This window comes from Centroberyx affinis, unplaced genomic scaffold, assembly GCF_046629955.1.
Source record: "Centroberyx affinis isolate AG114_WGS23_722 - 3 ecotype Tasmania unplaced genomic scaffold, CSIRO-AGI_Caff_v1 ptg006755l_1, whole genome shotgun sequence".
Classification (NCBI taxonomy): Eukaryota; Metazoa; Chordata; class Actinopteri; order Beryciformes; family Berycidae; genus Centroberyx; species Centroberyx affinis.
In genome coordinates this window covers 4,455-29,928 of record NW_027283427.1, presented here as the reverse complement: position 1 = coordinate 29,928, position 25,474 = coordinate 4,455, and the positions used below count along the sequence as shown (strand labels likewise).

At 41.4% G+C, this 25,474-nt stretch overlaps 2 protein-coding genes across 2 annotated transcripts; both read right to left on the bottom strand.

The window, feature by feature from the left end:
* Window positions 1-8,737: 8,737 nt before the first annotated feature.
* On the bottom strand, window positions 8,738-12,793 carry ccsapa (centriole, cilia and spindle-associated protein a). Its single transcript, XM_071513074.1, has 3 exons — window positions 12,427-12,793; window positions 10,599-10,951; window positions 8,738-8,917 (listed from the first exon to the last, which is right to left on the bottom strand). Exons 1-3 carry the CDS (start codon window positions 12,791-12,793, stop codon window positions 8,738-8,740), a joined length of 900 nt encoding a protein of 299 aa, XP_071369175.1.
* A 5,114-nt stretch (window positions 12,794-17,907) lies between these two features.
* On the bottom strand, window positions 17,908-24,911 carry LOC139639033 (actin, alpha cardiac muscle). Its single transcript, XM_071513072.1, has 7 exons — window positions 24,824-24,911; window positions 23,366-23,505; window positions 21,850-22,174; window positions 20,948-21,109; window positions 20,662-20,853; window positions 19,611-19,792; window positions 17,908-18,051 (listed from the first exon to the last, which is right to left on the bottom strand). Exons 2-7 carry the CDS (start codon window positions 23,492-23,494, stop codon window positions 17,908-17,910), a joined length of 1,134 nt encoding a protein of 377 aa, XP_071369173.1. The 5' UTR covers window positions 23,495-23,505; window positions 24,824-24,911.
* Window positions 24,912-25,474: the final 563 nt, after the last annotated feature.

The window sequence follows — 25,474 nt, the reverse complement described above, 5'->3', positions numbered from 1 at the left end:
CACTGGAGAAACTGTCGCCCTGCTGCAGTTTCATTCAAACACCGCTGCAGTGAAAGAATCTTTTTCCTATTTATTGATCTGTCAGTTCTCTTCTGAAAGAAAAAAAAAATCATAAATTTGATTTGTAACAATTCACTGTACGCGTCACCTCAATTCAAATAATACTTTCATTCAATGTTTTAAAAAAAACATTTTCACAAAAATGCCTTTGCAGGGGGCTGATCTGTACTAAAAATTACTAAAAAATTGACATTAGCAAAAATTAAAATAAACATCAGTAAATACAGTATTTATGATTTTAAAAAATAAATAAGAATTGTCTCTTAGACTATTTTAGCTACTTCCTGGGTGCATTTACACAATATCAGAACAAAAAATACCAATTTTTCTATTTTTTGTGGCACATATGTCACTGTCTAAACAGGGAAAAACAGACTTAATGTAGTTTCTCTCTATTTAAACAGAAGATCTGATCTGGGCTGCAACGATTTAAATATCAGATCTTTGTGTCTGTGTAAACCAAGGCCATGTTGCTTAACACACCTGTCTCATACAGTTAACCCTTTAATTCAGTCAGCGCAGGGCTGTTTGGGCGGAGAATCACTTGTGTTGAGTTTTCTGAAGCTCTGAACCGCTACAACCAGACCTGGAGTTCCTCAAGGCATCGAGTCTGGCTCACTCTCATTTCCCAGTGGCTTCAAACAGAGGCTGAAAATGTCTGGATGATGGAATATTTTGAAGAAGAAAGTATTTTCACATTGGGTCTCTGGCTTTCATACACACACACACACACACACACACACACACACCCTCTCAGCCCCTGCATTTGGGTATTTCATGGCTGGGTATTTATAGACGGTGCAGCACGGCAGGGTTAGGAGAGCTGCATGCTGGGAAGGCCTTTTGTCTGAGGCAAAAGGTGAATTCTGTCAGACTGGCATGCCTTCTGTATCCTGTCAGCAAGTCAGAGTGGCGTCTGAACGCAGTGCAGAGCCTGGTCAGTACAACCTGTCGCTGGAGAGACACTTAGACACTTGTCCTTAACTGGAGAGGCTGGAGAGGGAGAGGGAGGTGGGAGGGTTTTGGGGGGGGGGGGGGCAAGCCAGGCAGAATGAATGAGTCTGGTTGACTTCAGTGATTTTGTCCCCCATGCTGAAACATGGGGAGGGACAATACTGTATATTTTCCCCGGTCCCTCTGTCCTGCACAGTATCTCAGACACCACTGTTCAGATTTTGCTGAAACTTCAGGGAATGGCACGTTTCATTGCTCTGTGCTGACATGTTCAAAGTCACACTGATTGGCCTCAGGGGGGCGCTACAATGTTTGTTTAATTGTCTGAATGTCACGCGAAATATTGCAGATTGGATTTTCACAAAACTGAAAGAGTAACTAAACCCAAATCTGTGTAAAGCCTGACATCTAATGGTAGTAATTGTCAATAATTGTTGCCATCTGCTATTTGCTGATCTTTGGTGCCAGAAGGTGACATCACCTGGTACCTGATCGATCAAAGATCAGAAAAATCTGGTTATATACAACAACAACAACAACAACAAACAAGCACTCCAAATCAACATAGTACTCCACATCTCCCAATAATAATAATAATGATGATGATAATAAAAATAATAATAATAATAATAATAATAATAATGATAATATATAAAATAATAATAAACATTACTTATATAGCACCTTTCTTAAACAGAGTTTACAAGGTGCTTTAGAGAATAAAACAAAAGAAACAGAATACAATAGTAAAACAAACATACAATAGTAAAAATGAAATACCATGACAATAACAGAATGATTAAAAGTAAAAATTAAAAAACAAATGATGGGACTTCGTAAAGGGTCGTAGCTAAATTAGGTCCTTACATGATCACGAGGATAATACTTTTATCAACTGGCTTATCTACATTTCAGGAATATTGAATAATAAACTTCAAGTTTATATTTTCTTTTTTTACTTTTTCCACTCATCCTGCCATGTGGGACGCTGACTTGGCAGACCGGAGCCACGGCTCCTTAAGCAGCCAAATGCCTGCTGAAGTGGCACCGAGCCCGCGGCTGATGATGTAACATTCAGGCTGATAACAGTTCTCTGCTTCCCTGGAGCTGCTGGTCCTGGTCAGACAAACCTGGACCAGACTCAGTGAAACACCAGGAGCAGCGTTATACCGATATATCCGCTTGCCAATACTGGCCTGCTAAATCTTTTTCCTGTCACAGATACTCTGCTAAACGTCATCTTGTGTATTTACCTTAATATTGTCCTCTGGTTCTGTTTTTAATAGGCTGTTTGCTTTTAATTTTGAGTCAACACGAATGCCATCTGGCCAGGGAATACTGATGAAAACTAGTCTTTTCAGCTAAATCTGGCACAGTTAGAGAAATGCCAAATATGTGAGAACGAGCCAAACTAAAGCCAAACTATCAGATAAAAATAAGTTTTGAGCATAATGTGCAGCATCAAGCCAAGTATTTGGATTTGGAGTTGTCCTTTACCACTCCACCATGCTAAAGTATAAAAGTAATAATAACCTTTATTTCTATAGCACTATTCTTACACAAAGTACAAAGTGTTTCATAATTCCAAGTATGAAAACACACACACATATATACACAAATAGGGCATACATAGACAAACATGAGACATACACAGGGAAAGTTACAAGAAGCAGCAAATATGGACAAATTAGATTAAAAAAAACTTGTACAAACTTGGAATAGACATTTGGCAGGTAAACAACCTGTATTTGGCAAGTTTTTTGTATTCTAAAAAATACTTAACTGATAAAAATTATGAGTCTTACATCTACAGTAGAGACAGATAGACAGACAGACAGATAGAAATATCAAATAACATCAGACACAAATTAATAACTATTCAAATCTGATTTATTCACAGCAATGCTTTATAGTGGATGAAAATATATATCATTGTGCATGTTTTCAAATACAAATACAGTGACCAAAAATGTAAACGTTGGTGGAAATAAAACAGTCATGATTAAATATTCTAACGTATGATAGATATTTCACACCACATGGTATCTTACGCCAACCCACACTAGGAAATAACTCAAAGCTTTAGAAGAGACAGCGCAAGCAAACAAAACAGTTACTTTCTCCAACAGCACATTTTCCAGACTCCTTAAATATCTAATTTGCTTACAATTACATAATATCAGTCTTCGATCAAATACCGTTGGCAAATAATTCTTAGCGTTTGATTTTTATCTATTTGCAGTATCTGATGGGTGGGATTTCCTATAATTCCGATTCCAATGGAAAAACGAACTTTCTGACACTCAAAACCCGACCCATCTACTACCTAAGTAAGGAAAAACAAACCACAAAAGTATTTGCAAATATCATTTAGCGTACAGATTATCAAGCCAGTTCTACTAAATACAGACCTTATGTTGCATTTAATGTCACATTCTTTCTACCTGAGGTGTTTCCTGGAATGAGCAGGTGTTTGTTTTTCTGTAAAGGGATTTTCCACAAGGCCTTCAAACAGGCACAGGAGCTTTTTGGTGACATCTAACAGTCCTTTATTATAACATGACATCAAGTGAAGAGTTCATTTTCAGCATACGTGTTCTGTATATCCATTTTGAAGAAAAATAATAATAATAATAATAATCTGCAGTTCATCTTTTAATATTTCAAAAATATAAAGGATTCAGTCTGTAAAACCGTTTTCATTTTACCAAACCAGTTACTTAATTTGTTTTCATTTTGTGCTATTGATCATTTTGTAAGAGTAGGTGACAATTTCTTCTAAATGTGGAGATCTCAAACCTGTTTAATATCTCACGGTATTTTAAAATATACGATTTCTCCATTTCCATGTTTCATCACAGTATTCATAGAACAATCATACGGTACTTTAAAGTAATAATCTGCGACATTGTCATATAAATAAATGTTAATTTTGTGACTCTCTATCTAAGACTGATCTAACACAACAGTGATCCAACCTACATTCAGTTCATAAAGCTTCAACAGAAAATCCAAGCTCCGCCCACACTGTTTGATTGACAGGTGATCTGTGGGAAGTGCAGTGATCATATAGGATGCTTTTTTAACCCTTTGTAACCTTTTTTTTTTAACGCTTTTTTATTCGTTTCATGTTTTGGCCACGGTGCGTTTTGGTGCACCACAAGTTGAACGTTCTTCATCTTCAGCCACACTGCATTAAGTCAGTGCCAGAGAAAAAATTAGCAGCAGTTAGCAAAAATTAGCAGCAATTAGCAAACATTAGAAGGGAAAGTAAACATACCCAGTGAGTAATGTTAACTTTAATGGAGTCCTCATCCTCTTCTTCAAGCACAAGCAGAGCAGTCACTAACTTTCTCTGGTCCATTTTTATTTTCAACAGTGTTATCCCCTTTGTTAATTCAGGTTAGCTGGCTAATGCTAATGCTCTAAGGGGAATGCTCTAACGCTGCTTGTGCCCTCTTGCTCTCTCTGTGGCTAGCGATGCTCACAGCTGAGCTTTGTGTTTGAGCAGGAGAAAAAAGAGAAGAGCGTCCTATCTGACCACGGCCCAAACACCACAGCAGTGTTAGCTTAGCACCAAAGATGAGCCCACAGAACTTGAATGGATAGAACGGCCCTTCCACTGTTTGCTATGGTAATTTAGCTAGTTCAGCATAAAATGGCGATTATGGAATTTTAAGAATTAGTTGCTATGGTGACAACACAAGTCTGGACATTAAGGCCGTAAAGTCTGTCACACTTTCTTGAGAACTGAGCAGATGAGATCTGTTAACAAACTGTCAAAACTCAACTGAAAGCTAACGTTAGCGACAAGGCTAACGTAGCTTCATCACAGACTGGACTTCTCTCTCTAGCTCTTCTAGTCAACATTAGCATGTTAGCAATCCATGGCAGCAAGGAGACAGAGAAGCTGCTTTGGTTCTTGCTGTGAAATCTCAGTGACTTGCTGTAAGTCGGTTCATACAGAAGCTAGCTCAACAGGTCTCATAAAAATGGCCACCACTCCAATCGTCCTGGAACATTGATTTAAATGGGAATGACTGTTCTATCCATTCATGTTCTGTGGATGCGCCAAAACAAAAACAAGAATGTCTTAGATTAACACTTTAAAGTACACAGTTACTCCGTTTCATGTTCCTCCACAGTATCGTTACGACACCACAGGGGACTTTAAAGGAAAGCTCGCCTTCGACTGTTGGCTGCTGACGGTGTAATCTCCTTACAGTGAACCTCCTGCCTCCAGTCAGAGGGTGACCCTAACCCTAACCCTAACCCTAACCCTAACCCTAACCCTAACCCTAACCCTAACCTGGGCCACCAGCACACTTTAAGACCCCCGGGACACACAGGGAATCGGCTTAGATTGTACACGCTGAAGACTGTTAAAGCCACGGCCACTTCTGTGTTAAAATAAATAAATGACTGGTGTTACACAAGGTGAGCTGAGAGACGCTCTACACTCATTTCAACACATCCTGTCCGGTTTGACACGACACACATTGCGTGTTTCTTACCAACAAACAGATTCTGAGATACTAAATATGAAGCATTTCAATCCAAAACGCGTTATAGACGTTTTAGTAAAAACTTAATTGGATGAAATTCATCAGTTATGATTTCTCCAGATGATGGATATGTGGAAAGAAACTCTTCACAACTGCTTGCTGGAAAGATTTGATATTTCAAAAAGACGGTCCTCTGAAAGGTAGGCTAATGCTTTTGTAAATAAAGGGCTTCAATAATAAACCATAATAACTAGTGTTCAATAGGAGTTTTTCAAGAGTTTTTTAGATTGAAGCTGCCGATAGCTGATATTTTGTGCCAATACTGATATTTAAATTGAATTTTCAAGCCAAAAAATTACATGTATTCAATTCTCACAAAATTTCAGTTTGTTGGAGTACGCATAATATCTTTAAATGGTGGATATGTAATTTATTGATCAAACTTTTCATATGTTAATAATATATAATATAATGTACTAATATACTGTATATTGTGTTGGACAGTAACACCAGAGTGTGTTGAGCCTGACTGGACCTGCGTGTTGAAAACGAAGCGTCTCACAGCATGGTGAACGGTGGAAACAAACTGGTGAGTACCAAAATAGTTTTGCACATTCTGAGTGGAGAAGTAAAGCCTATGTGAATAAATAAAACATTCTCATTGAATTCTATGCATTCAATTTAAAAAATATAGTCACAGAATTTACATATTAAATACAACACGTCATCGCCATTACGATAGCCCTCAATTTCAATCACAAGATTCGACATTAACATCACGATCCAGATACAATCATTAATTAAGTCATTCTAAGAACGATCAGCAAAATTATCGGTGAAACGAGTGAAACTGGAGATCAAAAACAAACTGTGATGAAAGGAGCGTTACCTGGACCACCACTTTACTACAATACTGAAGCCTGGACTTGATGCACTTTCTTCTCAGCCAAGTGAGTCTGATGTGATGGAATAAGATGAAGTTTAAAATGTAAATGTTCACCGATACACAACACTGTTGAAAATGCAATTAGGCGATGAATTTATGTTAAATTATGAAATATATACACATATATATATATATATATGTGAAAAAAAAGGGATGTGACACCTCTATTGATAAGTCCTCACCTTTTGAACCCGAAACAAATAAACATTTCCTTTTTCCCATCATCTCATCGCTGGATAACAATGCCAATATTAAAGGGGAAATAGATTTTTAGGCTGGATTTCTGATAAGTAGAAAGCTTTCCACCATTTCAAGCAACGTAAATCAACAATGTTATAGCGTTGCATTTTTCTTAATCTCACAAAGTCATAACTCAAAACTACTAAAACAGTAAAAAGTCTTGGAAACTTTAAGGGAAATGTCTACTTGTCCAAATAACACCCTAAAACTTGAAATTAACAAAATTCCCCTTTAAAAGGAAACCTTGGTATTTTGACTTATAGTCTATTTTTGTTCACCAGCCACACTGGTCTGAAAAATAAATTTTGCATTTGCACTGCAGATAATGGAAAAGCAGCATGTTAGTATTGCAGGTATTCCTCATCGAGCCAATGGATACCAGAAGCTGGAGGCTTCTGTTATAGAGTCACGAAATCCGACTCCACAATGTGCCAAGCCTGAAGAAACACAAGCTAAACTTCAAAATGCAAATGTTTCCCTTTCACCTTCACTGACTGGAATACAATTAAGACTGAGGAGATTATTTGCACCGTTGAAAATAAAGCTAGAAGATTATTTACCCACTGAAAATACTTGATTTTACTGATAAATCATGTCTTTCTATACTTTTTTTTACTATGCCACCTAGCAGAAGCCTCTCCTAATCAAAACCCAGGCCATGGCAATAGATTGAATAATCTGTAGCTCCAAAAATACTCAAATATCAAAAATATTCCGCTGTTTGGTCCTTCCAACTACCTCATTGATTCAGACACCTTGATCTAAGTTATAAATATGTGCAGCTGCCTTTGTGATAGAATTCAAAAAGAAAATATTAACTGTCTGAAAAGCAAACGTAAAGCACAGCAATGTGTTTTCAGACCTTCATGCTCGGAAACAAAATACATTCAAATAGTGATCTAGATCTGTAGTGTAGTTTAGTTTTTAAAAAAAAGCTTAGAAAGAGTTATTCACTCTATAGTTTGACTATTCGTTGTGAAACAACAAATGCAGCTGTCCAGAAACACGGAGCCAAAGAAAAACCATTTCAAGCACTCACATCTCAAACAATTCTAGGCTGAATAACAAAACTGGGGCTGAAAACTAGATCGCTGTCGTCAGGAAAAAAAACACACATCTGCAGAGTGTTTACTTTCTCATTAATTACTAAATATTATGTAGGAATCTCATGTAATTAATGAATTAACCCCCAAAATGAAATTAATTGAAATCACCAGTGTCGCAGATACAACTATATGAGGTCAAGATTACAATTCATCACGTTCTGATTTAGGAAAGCATAACTACAACCTTCCAAAAATGTGTTCCTATAAATTTGGCTACTTCCTCCACTTTTCATGAGAGGAAGAGAGAAATCAAGGGTTTAGAAGAAGAAATTGCAAAAAAAACCAAAACAATCACAGCTGAAGTTACCAAGTTCCAGTTGCACAGTCTTTTTTTTTTTTTTGCTTTAACATGTCAGATTTACACTGGATTAAGTTCACAGACGATCTCTGAAATTTTCACAAATCACTGGACGTCCCCAGGTCATATCAGTCCAGTGTGAGCAGGGCTTTAGTCTACACATTAATGACTATATAAACTTTAGATTCAAGAAAAACACCAGAACTGCAGCTATAGGTGATTTTTCCTTGACAGCAGCGATACACTCCTGCAGAACCCCTGAAGTACCAAGACAACATCGTTCAAGTCATCTCATTACTTCGTCTGAACAAACTGACAGTCATAATGCCTGATCTATTATCCGCTCTCCAATAGGGAAACAGGGGGTGATATGACAGGGTGTGGCCTTCCAATATGACTGACTGTATGTACAACACTGAGGTAACCAGACAACATCGTCCCCAAGTCGTCTTGTTACTTTATTACTGAACAAACTGACGACCACGACACCTGCTCCACCACGATGTTCTGCTATCCACTCTCCAATAAGGAAACATGGTGCTGGAGTGGTGTGGGGGGGTGGGGGTGGGGGGGTAGGATAGGTTATGGTGTTTCAAGAGGGCCGCCAGCGCCGTGTTGCCTGCTGCCTCTACCTCAGCCGGGCGGAGAAGCAGCGCATGTACTCCGTCATCCAGCGGTCGTCCGCCACCGTCAGCTCCGACCGCCTCAGCTTCTCCAGGTCGGCCGACCGGGCCCGCCGGCGGTCCAGGTTCGAGCCACGCTTGTCCGACTCCCGCCGGGTCTGGACGCAGGCGTCGGATCTGTGGCTCTGTGGGGGGAAAACAAAAAGAAGGAGGGGTGGGGTGGAGGGGGAAGTCAGGTCGGTGAGACAGGAACCCGTTTCCGAAGAACACACCAGCGTTTTATTATTCATGCTTGCCGGGGAGAGTGTTGAATGACATGGCTTTGCTTCTCTGGTGTCGCATGAGGCCATGAATGAGGCCGAGCTAATCAGCTAAAGGACTCCAGATTCTGTACTGGCTTTTGCATTTTACATTTTAGGCGTTTAGGTGATGCTCTTAACTAGGGCTGCAACTAACGATTATTTTCTCGATGAATCGATTAGTTGTTTGGTCTATAAAATGTCAGAAAATGGTGAAAAATGTGGATCAGTGTTTCCCAAAGCCCAAGATGACGTCCTCAAATGTCTTGTTTTGTCCACAACCCAAAGATATTCAGTTTACTGTCATAGAGGAGGAAAGAAACCAGAACATATTCACATTTAAGAAGCTGGAATCAGAGAATTTTGACTTATTTTTCTTAAAAAATTACTCAAACCGATTAATCGAGTATCAAAATAGTTGGAGATTAATTTAATAGTTGACAACTAATCAATTAATCATTGCAGCTCTACTCTTAACGGGTACATCAGTAGGTAAAGCTTAAAGGGGCGCGATTATTTCTACATTTCTCATTATTATATTTCTCAATGTTCATTCTGTTCAGTGTCTGGATCAGCAGGGAGGCCCAAAGGTTAGAAAGCCCGTCCTTCAACTGGAGGATCTGGGTTCAATCCCCTCATGTTGGTAAGCAACCACCCTGCTGAAGTGTCCTGGAGCAAGACACTGGCTGAATCCCAAAGTCTGGACTCTGGACTCTGGAGTCTGGACTCGCAGACTGAGCCCTCACTGACTTTGGGCGATGTTGCCGGTGTAGTGTGTGAGTACGGGAGGGTGAGAGGCCTTGAAATGGTATAAAAAGGAGAAACTTGGTGACATCACACGTTGCCTTTTATACAGCGATGCAGCTTCCTCATGTGGAAAGCCCAGATGTACAATCAACTAAAACACAAAGGTTTTCCTTTTCCCAACTGTTCCAACCGTCTCTGTACTACAGGCTACAGACCGGAGCATCCTTCTCACGATGAATCTTGGGCCTTCCCATCCGTTCTTGATCGCCAAGTGACCATCTGATGCATCTTACTTGGCACGTTCCAGGATCTTTATCCATCCTATGCACTCCTTTGTTTTGGAATTGTTCTTCAGCCATTAGATATTACATCAAACACATCATGGACACAAGAATGCACAAGAATAACTATTGCAAAAGACTCATGCCCTTTTTGCAGCCTGCCAAATGAATCCTTTGTTCTAACTTGCTCTTGTTTGTTTGTTTGTTTGTTTGTCTGTTTGTTTGTCTGTTAGCAGAATTACGGAAAAACTACTGGCCCGATTTTCATGAAACTTGGTGGAAGGGTGTAGCATGGGCCAAGGAAGAACCCATTAAGTTTTGGAGCGGATCCGGATCCAACTCACGAACAAGCAATAATAGCACGAACCTTGGCGGAGGTCTGCGCTCTCCGAGAGCCCTTCTAATTGTTTTTGTTGAGGCTTTTATCACAGTGTCTGTTTGAAGCCCTTTAGTGAAGACAAGCACACACACACACACACACACACACACACACCTACACACACACACACACAGACACACACAGACACACACACACTCACCTCATTCGGTGTCCTCCTGACCTCCGTCTGCCTCTCGGTCCAGTCGTGTCGGCTGGAAGGTCTCCGGTTCTCCTTCTCCTTGCTGCTGGCCGGCGGCTGGCTCTTGGCTCTCGACGGCTTGCGGACCGGCGCTGGGTTGTCGTCTTGGGAACTGTCCCGGTGTCCCGGCTCGGAGCGAGGGGCGCGGCGGCGGTGACGTCGTCTGGGTTCCGGTTTTACCGGCTCCTCGTCGGAGGAGACTCTGTCGACCGGCCCGTCATCTGTCGCCGTGTCGTCCGAGGGTCCGCTGGTGGTCGGGGCTTCCTTCGCCGGACCCAGGTCCACTTCAGTCACACCGTTTTCTATGGGAGCTCCTTCAGATGACAGAGAGACAGACAAGTTTGGCAAATAAACAGACAACACTGCAGTTTGGTGTAGCTGGTGCAAAGTGAGAAAAACAAATGCAATTTGGTGGAGGCTTTAATACAAGGTGCTGGGCGCCCCGGTGGCTCACCGAGTGGAGCGCGTACCATAAGGCTCAGTCCTTCCCTCAGAGACCCAGGTTCAAATCCGGCCTGCGGTCATTTGCTGCATGTCCTCCCCTCTCTCTCCCATACCCTCCTGTCTCTCTCTCACACTATCTCTCAATAAAGCATAAAAATGCCTAAAATAAATCTTAAAAAAACAAAACAAATACAAGGTGCCTATGGCTGTGATCACATAGGACGCTTTTTTCAACATACGCCTTTTTTCATTTATTTCAATTGTTTGATCGCAGTAGACGCACTTCTCCAAACTATGCACCTCGCATTTTGGATGTGGTGCAGAGCATGTTTCAGCTTTAGCTGTGCCACACATTATGTCAGTGTCACCATCCTTGGTTTCACAAGTTGAACAGGTCAGTTGACCTGCTCCTCTGTGAGGTGAAAACAGCCTTGAAACAGGAACTATCTCGGCTCTTGGACCAGATGATAAAACTCTCAGTGCTTTGTTCTCCTCAGCAGGACGTCGTGTACCAACATCCTCTGCTTCAGAGTGAACTCCTCATCCTCTTCTTCAAGAGCAAGCAGAGCAATCGCTTTGTCTCCATTTGTATTTTCAGCAATGTTATCCCCTTTGTTACTTCAGATTAGCAATAATTAGATAGCTTGCAAGTTGCTGTCAAACTATGTCTTGCATAGCAATGAGAACGATTTAATACTAATTGCATCCTTTCAGCTCTTGCTTTCTCTGTTACTAGCAACGCTCAGAGCTGCACTTTCATTTGAGCAGGAGAAAAAGCCTCCTGTGTGATCGGGGCCAACAGAACCATCAGTCCAGACAGTTTCAGCACTTTGTCTCCTGAGGGACTGGAGCTTCTACCCCTGCAGTGTAAGTGCGATGCTCACAGAGGATCACAAATAAAACTTGACATTACTGTACAATGCTAAGGAAAATATAAGACCAAGTAAAAACCCGTCAACTGTGACAAACCATGGGACAATGGTTCCCAGAGTAGGGTGCTGGGACCTCCACGGGTCCTTGAGATGACTCCAGGGGGTCTCAACAAAATGAGGAATAACATAATTTCAATTATTAGAGACTCTATACGCATGACTGCTTTAATCTTAGGTTTCACTCTCTCTACCTACAGTACAGACTTTTGTACACTTCTGTTATTTAATATCAAACAACAAAACTCCTCTTAGATTGGGTTCCTTCCGATGTAGTCTGATGAAATGTGGGTGTTTGGTTTAATGCGTACCCTTTTTGTGGTCGCTGATCTGAAAAAGCTTGGGAGTGCTCTATGGGAAGATGAAATCAGTAAAGCCACATTCAGCTGTATAAGGGTTACATTTAGTTTGCTCACCTGTGGACGGTGCAGCATCTAAGACCGGAGCTTCCCCGGCTTCCACCTCTGTTCCTCCGTCCTCAAAAGGAGGCTTCGGATCGAGGTTGGACTTTAACTCCAGTAGCTTCTGATGCCTGGCGTCTAAAGATGCCGGCGGCGGGAGGGACAAAGGGGCTACTCTGTTCCTGGTCAGCCTCGGGGTGGACCATCCGCTGGAGTCGGACCCGCTGTCCCAGCCTTCCCAGATCCAGGGCTTGTGGGAATGCTCCATCACCCGCCGGGTCAGACGATATTTCAGCGAGTCCTCGTAACACTTGGAGAACGTCTCCCATTTCGGGTCCCTGAATTTCTTCATGTACTCCGTCCGGATTTTCTTGGTCACCATGGTTCTTGTTATTGCTCGTGTCCGGTCCTAAGCACTGGGAAATCAGAGAGGAGGAAATAAAAATATATCTACTAGCAGCAATGAACAGGTTACTACAGCACGACAAAGAATGCACAGAGTTCCCTGATTGCCCTGCAGGGCATTGTGGGTATTAGAGTCTTTGTAATTATCACCACACAACAGAAGTTCAAATGGCTGTATTTTCTTTAAATCTGTCATCATGTGGCTTGGCAGACATCTTTAATATGATGTTTCTGACCAACCTGTAAAATGACAAGTGGATTGATTACTATGTCATGGTTTTACAGTCAGTTGAACTTTATGTTAATACTTTTTAACTTAATAACTTGGCCATTTTTAGACCGATCCCTTAGCTTTTCACCAGCTAAGTATAGGCACACCCAATTAATATTTGTGACAAATTCTGTATCATTCTAACTTACGGTTCATGAGAAAAATATTTTTTCATATCTTTTCATAAAAATCCAAAATGGCGGCCAAACTTTTAAGGCGGAAAACGTTCAGCATGTCCAGAGCATATCTGCACCAAGTGTCACATCTCTACCACTGAGCCTTAGACTTTGAGGGCTTAATATGAGCCAATCAGGACCAATCTTTAGGTCCAGGTTATGAGTCACCAGGACTATCTAGGCTATGTGCCAAATTAGCGTTACTGGACTGAATACATACTACTACTAATAATAATACTAATAACAATCCCTAGAAACATAATCTAAAGTAACCCAACAATATTCTACCCAATGCATTCATGTGTGTTTCTGCAGGAGACTGTAATAGGCCTAACTGACCTGAAGGAACCCACCTGCAGCATTCAGTGACGTAACTGCACCAGGTGAGATCTACCTGTCTGCAGACTGGCTGGCCTGCTGACCACTACTACTACTACACACACACACACACACACTCATAGCAATGACTGATGGTCTGTTCCAGCCAGGCCCGACTCATCTACACCACTGGAATAAATGCTTCCTTCATTTTTATAAAACACCTGTGATGTTTACTGATTCCTATAGTGAAGAGAAACTGCATTAATTATTCATCTGTCTGAGCTGGCCTACATCCGAGCTGTCCGGGAAACGCAACCAGGCGAACGTTTTATGATTATAAGGCGAATTTAATGTATTTATTTAAGTTTTTTTTTTTTTTCTGAAGCCCAAATATGGCTCTCCTGTTTTGCTGGTTTATAATTCCCTCAGTCACACCGTTGCAACGCCGCCTCAGGATTTCAGCCTATAAAGCCACGCCACCACATTATAATACAGCCGTGTTTTCCAGCCGCACGTACCGCAAATATCTTCTATGTCAGAGTCTAAATCTGAGGTTTAAAATAGTATCCATGATATCACGGCGATATGCAGAGCTGGCCGACGTTTCCCTCACCTGCCTGATCCGTTAAGCCCCGTTTGTAAACACGGTCAGGTTATTACAGAGGATTACGCTTCCGTGCCTTGAGGTATTTATTTAACCTGTTTATTAAAGATGTGCTTTTACTCACCCAGACTTCATTACAGGGGAATTAGCGGATATCAGCAGTCCAGTTTCATCCCAGTCATCCCCTGTATTCCCGCTGTCATTCGACGCGCATTGCTTCTCCTCCTGACAGGCAGGATACTGACATTAAAGTCTCACCGCCAGCGTCAAGTCGGACACAATAAAACATACGAGTTCCGGTCATAACTTTCAACATAAAAGCCCTATTTGTAAAATAACATTTTGACAAAAATAAATACATAACATTTTATTTAGACAGCACATTTCCAATGGTGGAAGAAGTACTGAGATCTTTTACTTGAGTAAAAGTAGCAATACAACAATGTAAAGATACTCCATTACAAGTAAAAGTCCTGCATTCAAAATCTTACTTAAGTGAAAGTACATCAGTATTGGCAGCAACATGTACTTAGAGTATCAAAGTAAATGTACTCATTATGCAAACTGTCCCCATTTAGAGAGTTATATTTTTCATAAATGATTGGAATATTAATACTGATTTATTGACATACATGTACATGTAAGCAGCATTTTAAAGTTGTCAACGTGAAGCTAATCTTAACAATTTAGCTATACTTTTGGGTAGTCTAATCTATAACAATGCTATTTTATAGTTATTTTATAAAGATCAAATGTTTTAAATATAAAATATTGATCTGAAAAGTAACTAGTAACTATAGCTGTGAAATAAATGTAATGGAGTAAAAAGTACAATATTTCCCTCTAAAATGTAGTGGAGTATAAGTACAAAGTAGCATAAAATGGAAATACTCAATAAAGTACAAGTACCTCAAAATTGTACGTAAGTGCAGTACTTGAGTAAATGTACTTAGTTACTTTCCACCACTGCACATTTCATACAACAATGTAACTCAATGTGCCTACAAATACAGTTGAATTGACTGACTGTACAGAAGTATAAGGGCATGTGCATTACAGTCTGTGCTGAACATCACTGTCATTATCAGAACATGCAGGACGATGCAGGATGAAAATATCCATAGGGCTGACAAAAATTCACAAAGAAACACAGAACTTCTACCAGATTTTAAAGCTGCACTAGGCAATGTTGCAGCTCCAAATGGCAGCAAGAGGTAAATGTCTGAAAAATCTGAACATCCAGAAATCCTGTAAGGTGACGACTGTTTCCCAACCCGGCCCGTCTGTGATGCTTTATACCAAAGCAAACCAAAGGAAAATATCTACTGTTGGTGAGTCCAGCTTTCTCTGCTGCTGTTCAGGAGACACTTTGTAATTTAATTTGGAAAAATAAGGTGAATCTCAATTAGTGGGATGGGATGTTTTTCTTTGTTCCAGCTGTCCTTTGTGATTTAGGGTGATAAGATGGGTGTATCAAAGGTTTGCAGATCAGGTCGGAGCTCTCTGGTTCTCCAGTGCAGGACAAATCAAAGGGAAAAGGCCTTTGTACCAGAAGCAATACTGTTTTTAAGAAATGTGAGGTTTCCAACACTGGGCAACTGTAAACTATTATAATTTCAGTTTTTGACTGCTGACCTCTGCCTGCAGCTACACTTTAATAGCACAATATGCAAATAGCTGTCAGTCTGTTAACCTGTGCTGTCCCGTGTCTTTATGTTATGTGATGTGTGTATTCTATGTTTGCTTTTAATGGTTGTACTTTTAATTATGTCCTTTAATTTGCCACATGTAGGATTAAATAAAGTTGTATCGCGTTGTATTGTAAACCTTTATTTTGACGGCGACATTGTGTGATTTCCGGTCTAATCCTGGCTAAATCTGGCTGGCTTGACGAAGGAGAAATCTTATGAAATATTATTTTCCATCAAGATGCAGAGACCACACCGCGCATGCGCACTGCACCCATCTGTGGAGTAAAGACAACAGGTGAATCCAGGGTTGGGCCTTACTGAGAATCTAATCCATTACTTGTTACATGTTTCAAAAATAATGTTAGGCTAACAGAAATACTTAAACCAGATAAAGTCAAGATTTATATATTTTTTATTATTTCTAACTGTAACATTACTGCTGAAACTGCAGTGTAGCTAATTCCTAACACTGCTTTACTGGGAAAAGTAATAAAATCCCACCCAGCACTGACAGAGACATAAAGACGTTTTTTAAACTTTTGAACCAAATTTTCTGTCAGTTTGTGTAGATAAATATGTTTTATACTTAACTTATTTTCATCTGGTAAAGAGACACACAGCCTATTTTATGTCAGAGGTGTTGAAAGTGATGAGAACTGGCGATCAGAGTATTAATGTCTACCTCTCTTGACAGTGTTTAGTCTCAAACTGCTACTTGTTGGCTCAGTGAAGCCTAACATCTCTCCCAAATACCTGGGTAAATATTAATTTCTGAGGGAATAATGTTAAGAGTCTTGGCCAACAGCAGGCAGATGATGTGAACATTACTTACAGCCTGAAGTCATGACATTATTTATCTTGGCATGGGGTTTGGTGAAGCCGCTGGATTTATTTCACCACTTGAACTTGGAACTTTTTGTTTGTCTTGGGAGCAAAATCGTCCAAACAGCAGGAGGCGTCCGAACTGTAAGAGCCTCTTAAAGTTTATTATCACTTCACTACAAGACAAACAGTCTGGTTTCACTCGCTAATGGTTTGGAGGAGGGTTCGACCCACATGGGGTTTTTGAAGACCGATAATGATATTTTTGTATTGAAGCTGCTGATAGCTGATATTTTGTGCAATTCTTTCCCCCTTAAATGCCAAAAAACATACAAATATAGTGTTTCCCCCATTCATTTTCTTCTTATCAGGGTGGAAACAGCATTCAGACCATCACGGGACACTAAAACTCTCCACTGAAACCAAACTAATGAAATTATTTTAGTGTCAGCAGCTCTTTAAGGCAGAGGGAGCCACCACACCTGCTCAATGGAGAGAGAGACACTCTGGGAAACATTAACTGCCTTTAAATGAAGAATTAACTTACAGAAAACATTATTGAGCCATTAAATGGATAAATAAACCTACAAAGAAAATAAAACGTCATGTCAGGTTTTCCAGCCTGTTTCTCTGTAGCTGTGATCAGGAGGAACCTCCGTCATATCAGAGGAGAACAGCACTGATTGACTGATATCTGATATTTAATGAATATAATAAATCAATATCAGCAAAGTGATATATCAGTCTAAGTCTAGTTTGGAGCAGCTGTGTGCTTCAGCTCCTGTTATTCCCTTTATAAATACATTCAAAAGTGTCAGAAAGAACAGACAGTAGTCACACGTGAAAAAAAAAAAAGGTTTTTATTTGCTTTGTTGTCTTATTTGTTTTTTGGTCTTTTCTTTTTATTTTAGTTGGTCCGAGTTGGAGTGTGTTGTGCCTCGAAGCCAAAAAAATATCACACACATGACAAAAAAAAAACAAAAACAATAAATAACATAATTATGTACAGGTTGGCGTTACTCTTTCCGTGCGTCCCGATGGAGACGTTTTGCTCTCCAGTCGTGCTGTAAGTTCACTGCAGGAGAAGACACACGGGGGTCTGTGGTCGCGGTGTGAAAACTGTCCCGGGACGGCAGCGGTGCAGCGTCTTTGGTTCGGATCCTGAGCCGGGCGGGGGGGCGGGGGTGGAGGTGGGGGCGGGGGGGTTTAGAAGCACTTGCGGTGGACGATGCTGGGGCCGGCCTCGTCGTACTCCTGCTTGCTGATCCACATCTGCTGGAAGGTGGAGAGGGAAGCCAGGATGGAGCCGCCGATCCAGACCGAGTATTTACGCTCGGGAGGGGCGATGATCTGTGGAGGGGGAAGGGGGGGGGGGGGGGATGTTAGGGTGTAAGCTAAAGAGGAAATAAGTAAGATTTCTGGGGCTGATAGAGTCGTTGATCAATACTAATGACTCAAAGATTGATGGACTCTGTTTTGGAACAAAAAACTCCCTGTACTTTGAGATTTCAAGACATTTCTACTTGGTGTTTTAAGGTTAAAAGTGGAAGGAATTAAGTGCATAACTGAGTACCTTTTTGTGAATTTGTCCATTTTTGAGTATTTTTTTGAGCATGTTACTTTTTGTTCTGACTGTATTATTGTACTTCACACTATTATAAATCATATCCATGGCACAAATGAAATCGTGTTGAGTTTGTTTATGCATTTTATTTTGTTTCTTTATGAACTTTTCAATTAAAAAACAACCTAGTCTGAACTGTGTCGTCTCCTATCAGCTTTGCAACAGAAAGATCACATGTAACAATGTTCTGTTTTGCAACTCAGTAACTTTTACATTGAGTGCATCTTAAATGAGCTATTTTCTTTTTTTTTTCTTTCACTTGGGTAGATTTTTACACCAGCAGTTTCACTTCTACTCATGTAGAAGAAGTAACAGTACTTCCACCTGAGCTGGATGCTTCAGGACTCTTCCCTCTCCTGTTTAAGGGAAAGTAGGTAACCTAATTCCTTGACTGACAGAATGGTGACACCTTCACCTGTATATTTTATAGAAACTGGATAATAAACTAGTAGGGACTCTTCAGCTGTATATTAGGGAATGGGCGATTTGGCAAAGCTGAATCCATTCCATTTTAATCAATGTAATCCAGTTATTTTGCGGACAAATTAAGGTGTTTATGTGTTTATGCTGTTTTAAGGGATAGTAAGTAACTTAACTCTGAACCATGCCACCTTTCCCTACTCTATATTTTATAGATACTAGATAACAAACTAGTAGGACTCTTCAGTAGAATGGGTGATTTGGCAAAGCTGAATTCATTCCATTTTAATCAATGTAATCCAATTATTTTTTAAATTAAGGTGTTTTTGGTGTTCTAAGGCAGTGGTTCTCAACGTGGGGTCCGGGGACCACCAGGGGTCGTTGAGGGGGTTCCAGGGTGTCCCCAGCAAACTGATGAATTGTTAAACTTCACCATTAATTCAATTTACAAATTAACACAATTAGAAAATGTAGGAGAATTACTTTTTTGATCATAGTTTCACTGTTATCTCTCTACCTACAATACAGACAGTCATGGGATTCTGCACAAAATCATATCTAATAGTAAAAATATTTTTGGGTTTGAGAGACAAAGTCTTATTAAATGGGGGGTCCGGGGCCCAAATGTGGACTAAATTAGGGGTCCTTGATATGAAAAAGGTTGAGAACCACTGTTCTAAGGGATAGTAAGTAACTTAACAATGCCACCTTTCCCTACTCTATATTTTATAGATACTAGATAATAAACTAGTCGGACTCTTAAGTAAAACGGGTGATTTTTGCAATTCATTCCGTTCCGATCTATGTGCTGTGATTATTTAGCGGACAGATGAAGTTCGGGGCGGTTAGCTGGACTCTGCAGTACCTTGATCTTCATGGTGCTGGGGGCGAGGGCGGTGATCTCCTTCTGCATGCGGTCAGCGATGCCGGGGTACATGGTGGTGCCTCCGGACAGCACGTTGTTGGCGTACAGGTCCTTACGGATGTCGATGTCGCACTTCATGATGCTGTTGTAGGCGGTCTCATGGATGCCGGCCGACTCCATACCTGTTCAGGTGTACAGCCATGAAGTTAAATCTGCAGCTGCCCCTAACGAGAAATCACTGTAACAGTCCTGTAATGTTCCTATAGTGACTCATAGTGTGTCTGATACTCAATAGTGAGTTTATAGGAACCTACTTTATGGTATTCTTTATCTCGAATGGTATTACTATAATAATATTGTTATATTTCCATTCTATTCCTATAAGGACTTCTAGTTTTTCTGTGATATTTCTATAGTATCCCCCCAAATTTTATTATAGGAATAGTTCTTTTTCATAAGGGACAGATGGGTTTTAATATGGGATCATATGATTGGGCCAAAAAGTATGGAGAGAAATAACCGACACAATCTGAAACGTTGAAGCTAAGTTCTGAAAGCTTTGAAAGGTTTTGTGGTCGTAAGAAAGTTTGCAAACTTGAAATAAAAAAAAATCTATCTTTGCAATTCCAGTTAGAATACTTGAGAAGAAAATTTGAGTGCTTGTAACTTGTAATGTTTGTATTACTCAAATTAATGGTTACATGTAATGAAATCAGAAAAACTTTTACATGTAAAGCTACACACAAAGTTTCAGTGCTTCAGTTTCAGAGCAATGAATCCTGGGACTTCTTACGATCACAAAACCTCAAAACACGAGTACAAATTAATTCCTTTAAACTAAGTTTCAACCTTTCAAAATTCAGCTCCAAGCTTTCAGATTGTGTCAGTTATTTCTTTTTTTGGGCATTTTTTATGCTTTATTTGACAGAGACAGTGAGAGAGAGAGACAGGAAGGTATGGGGGAGAGAGAGAGAGAGAGGGGAGGACATGCCGCAAATGACCATGGTTATTTCTCTCCATAGAAAAAGTGAATACAGCTCTGGGCACGTACCGATGAAGGAAGGCTGGAACAGGGTCTCGGGGCAACGGAAACGCTCGTTGCCGATGGTGATGACCTGACCGTCGGGAAGCTCGTAGCTCTTCTCCAGGGAGGAGGAGGAGGCGGCGGTGGCCATCTCGTTCTCAAAGTCCAGAGCCACGTAGCACAGCTTCTCCTTGATGTCACGCACGATCTCACGCTCGGCTACAAAAGAGACATTTCCGTCAGCGCGTAAAAAAACAAAAAAAAAGCACACAACAATAGGGACAAAGCTGATAAAAAAACCCCAAGCGCTCACCGGTTGTGACGAAGGAATAGCCGCGCTCAGTCAGGATCTTCATGAGGTAGTCGGTCAGGTCGCGGCCGGCCAGATCCAGACGCATGATGGCGTGCGGCAGAGCGTAGCCCTCATAGATGGGCACGTTGTGGGTCACACCGTCTCCAGAGTCCAGCACGATACCTGAAGAGCAGAGACACACGCTTAAAACCTGAGGAACTCACAAGCTGAGATGAAGAGTAGCAGAGGTGTGCACTTCCAAACGATATTTAGGCCGGGTGATGGATACAAGAGTCATGAAAAGCGGTTCAAAAAGGATTATCCGCCACTGAATTAGAGATAAGGTCCTCGTTTTATTTTGTTTGCCTACAATGTTTTGACCCTAAAGTCTTTGTGAGGCTAAAAAAAAACTGTTTTGGTTGTTGGTCTGCGACATTTAGACCCTAAGGTTTTCGTCAGACAAAGAAAACCTTTTTTTTGTCTGTTTGCCTGATGAAGACATTAGGGTTGAAACATTGCATTGCATTAAATAAAGTATTAAGAAAGGAGCTCTAATCCAGTGTGTGGATAAAACTTTTTTTAACAAATTTACAAGTCGGACACAACACGGAAAGCTAGTGTGCACAAACGTTGCACATAAATTGTTGCAAAAAAGGATTATCTGCACACTGGATTAGAGCTAAGGTCTTCGTCCAGCAAACAAAACCTTATTTTTGGTTTGTTTGCCTCTGACGTTTTGACCCGAAGGTTTTCACTGGGCAAAGAAAACCCTTTTTTTTTTGTTTGCCTAACGAAAACCTTAGGGTCGAAACATTGCATTGCATTAAATAAAGTATTTAGTATCTAGTGTGCGGATAAAACTTTTTGGAACCAATTTACAAGTTGGACACATTGGTCGTGCATAAACTCCTCCGTGTGCTTACCCGTGGTGCGTCCGGAGGCGTAGAGGGACAGCACGGCCTGGATGGCCACGTACATGGCGGGGACGTTGAAGGTCTCGAACATGATCTGGGTCATCTTCTCCCTGTTGGCCTTGGGGTTGAGCGGGGCCTCGGTCAGCAGGGTGGGGTGCTCCTCGGGGGCCACGCGCAGCTCGTTGTAGAAGGTGTGGTGCCAGATCTTCTCCATGTCGTCCCAGTTGGTGATGATGCCGTGCTCGATGGGGTACTTCAGGGTCAGGATGCCCCTCTTGCTCTGGGCCTCGTCGCCGACGTACGAGTCCTTCTGGCCCATGCCCACCATCACACCCTGCAGGGGGGGGGGAAGAGGAAACACAAGAGGCTTAGTGAATGATGGCAAAACAACAGTGAGCTCTCCAAATGATTTGTTACCCTCCTGGCCTGAAACAACACTCTGAAATGAAATCCCAAACCTGCTTCAAGCTGCTACACCACCTGTACTTTATTATGCATTTACACACATTAGTTGCCTGTCTTCCAAGTGTCCAACTTTTTAATTTAATCAGATTTAAGCAGGGGTGGAAAAAGTATCAAAACACCCTACTGGAGTAAAAGTATTGTTACTTTGCTGAAGTTTTATGTAAGTAGAGGTAAAATTACTGGTGTAAAAATCTACGCAAGTAAAAGTAAAAAGTAGCTCATTCAAAATGTACTTAGAGTGAAAATCACTGAGTTACTTTTTTACAAAAGTGAACGTTGTTAGATTTGATGTTTTCTTTTCCATGCGACTCTAAAAGGCCAAGAGGAAGTTCTGTTAACAGAGAGACTCTAATTCAAAGTAGATTCTTTTAATTGGTAAAGCCAGATTACTCTTCTCTTCTTGGCTGACTGACCGTTCATTCAGTTTACGATAAGAGCCACGAAAGACACATTCTGGACCGTCACCAGAGTCCAGAATAAATGTGTTAGTGTTAGTAAGCGTTGATCAGACGTCTATAAACACTGGCACGGGTTACACACTCCCAGAATTCAATTAACAGCAGCCTAATGATTTTGTTGTGTGTGCTGTCTGCTCTAAATATACATTTTGGACATCTAGCTCTTATCCTGAGCAACTTTAAACAACGGCAACAACAGAGTAGGCTTCAAATCAAAATGACAATCAGTGAGCAACCAAAGTTAAGGGTAACATAATAAACATTCTTGTCTCTTGTTCTGTTTTATGCACAGAAACTGAGTTTGGAGAACTAATCACACTCTAGAAGTGAGTGACGTCTACTTATTCCATTTTACATTTATATTTTAGTAATTTAGCTGACTCTCTTATTCTGAGCGACTTCCAATGAGTGCAAAAAAAACATTAATTCCTAGATCACCAACACACAAAGCAACCGAAAAATCAGGAGGTCAAGGGTCAAAGCCTGCCTGTCACCACAGAACGACCATGTAAGAGAGGAATAAGAGCTATATTAGTGCTTTTTCCTATCACCTCTCCATTACCATTATCGTTACGGGACGCTGCGGCTCTGCTCATCCCTACCTGGTGACGGGGGCGTCCCACGATGGAGGGGAACACGGCCCTGGGGGCGTCGTCTCCGGCGAAGCCAGCCTTCACCAGGCCGGAGCCGTTGTCGCACACCAGAGCGGTGGTCTCATCGTCGTCACACATGTCTGCGGATTCTGGACGGATAAAGTGAGAGAAGGTTAGTTTTCCACACAGCAGGAGGACTCGTTACCAGCGCTCCATACACTGCAAAAAAACACTACTTCCATATGAATTAGTCATTTGGTCTGGTATGGAGTCTCAAAATCAGATTTTTCTTAAAACAGGTGAAAAAAATCTGCCTATGAAGTGAGTTCAGTTCAGTCTTATTCATTTCCCCAAGGGGCAACTTGTTTGCAGTAACTAAAAACCAAAGTAGAAATACAGCAATGTACTTCTTTACCATACATACTAAAATAATCTTCATAGTAAAAAAGAAAGTGGGATTTTTAGTTAATTATTTCAGTTGTTTCCAATGCAGTTTCCGTTTGGAGAACTGTCTTGAAACAAGGCACAGTAAGGCAGATCACTCCACTAGTGCCAAGATTCAACCATGATTCAAAGAAAAATCAAGAAACAAGTGAAATTATCTCATCCCACTGCCAGATTTTTCACTTGTTTTCAGACAAATACGATTTGAATTTTAGACTAATGACATGTTAAGATGGATATCTAAATTTGATCATAATATACTCTCATTTACAGTTCTGTGTGCTTCCTGTGCAAAGGCAAAACAAGTTGAGCCAGTCACAGTATGATGATAGTGGAGAAACATCCTATCACCTATCCACAAATATAGGCTACACATTTATCATCTTAATACAACTGCATAAGTTGCATTATTGTAATGTGGACAAATAAAATCTTTCACTGCTGAAATAATAACCTAATACATGAACTCATCCCCTATAGGAGTAGATAATCGACCTGTCCATCATGGTAAGCAGCTGATCAATGGGAAGGCAACAGATACATTATGGCTTTTCCATCATCCACACCCTCTCTCTCCTGTTTACACTGTATAAATAATCATTATGCCAACTTAAATATTCTCTCTCCTAGACCCGCTGCAGCATCCTGACCCTCTAACAGCCACATCATTAACGCGAGGAAAATAAATCAGTTTAAAGAGTTGACACGGGCTTTAATGTCATTTTGTCATCAAGAAACAAGCATCGGTTGTGACCCGGTGTTAAGCCCCGGTCTGGCGCCCTGACAGCGGCCTCCGACTGTCACAACACTCCCGTTAACAGAAGCTGGTAGTGAAGTTCAGCAGCAGTTGAATGCCAACTCCCATCAGTTATCCAGTCAGTCCTGATTATTTTCGATCTGTTTCACTCTCTATTAAGCTAGCACAGCAGCCGTGCTTCGCTCCGCTAGCTAACCCCCCTCCCCACCCTCCCTCTTTCCCCCGCCAAATCCAACCGCTCAGCCCCGCTCCTCCAAGCCGCTTACCTCTGCTTGTCCCCGGGCTTCAAGAGCGAAAACTTTCCCCGCTTGCTGGTTCCAGCTGAGGGGCGACAGCGACCACCGGGCTCCTTATATACCGTCCATACCACCCAGCATTTTTCCTCCCGGACAGCCGTCAGGAATGTCCGTGTATTCGGCAGGAATTCTCCCGACCCTTCGTCCATATTTGGCCGTGGCACGGGAGGGCCGGAGGGGCTCGCTCGCGCTGCGCGGCCCATATATGGAGAGGAAGCCCCCGAATCCCCCCGGCGGAGCGCTCGAGCCCGTGTATGGAGCGAGACACACCGGCTGTGTAATCCGCCCGCCGCGCTCCGGGCATGGCGCGCCTGGCCTTGAAACAGGGTGTGTGTGTGTGTGTGTGTGTGTGTGTGCGTGCGTGTGGGGGGGGGCTGCCACACACACACACACACTCACACACACACACACACACACACACACTGTAAGTGGGCATTAAAAGTCTACATACACACCCTTTCAAATCTTCTAGTTTCTATTGCCTTGACGCCTGAAATGAAAACTCATTAGATACAAGACTCCCCCCCCCCCCCCCGCCCCTCCTTCGCTTCCCACACACACACACACACACACACACACACACCAATCTGATTCACATCAAGTAGCAGTAGAAAATAAAAG

Excerpts from the sequence above, each read along its gene's own strand:
- ccsapa (XM_071513074.1), bottom strand. The coding sequence starts at position 12,793 with ATGGTGACCAAGAAAATCCGGACGGAGTACATGAAGAAATTCAGGGAC. Across the intron at positions 10,952-12,426 it reads AGATGCTGCACCGTCCACAG|GAGCTCCCATAGAAAACGGT; the intron begins GTGAGCAAACTA and ends TGTCATCTGAAG. Across the intron at positions 8,918-10,598 it reads TCAGGAGGACACCGAATGAG|AGCCACAGATCCGACGCCTG; the intron begins GTGAGTGTGTGT and ends TTCCCCCCACAG.
- LOC139639033 (XM_071513072.1), bottom strand. The coding sequence starts at position 23,494 with ATGTGTGACGACGATGAGACCACCGCTCTGGTGTGCGACAACGGCTCC. Across the intron at positions 22,175-23,365 it reads TGGGACGCCCCCGTCACCAG|GGTGTGATGGTGGGCATGGG; the intron begins GTAGGGATGAGC and ends CCCCCCCTGCAG. Across the intron at positions 20,854-20,947 it reads CTATTCCTTCGTCACAACCG|CCGAGCGTGAGATCGTGCGT; the intron begins GTGAGCGCTTGG and ends TCTCTTTTGTAG.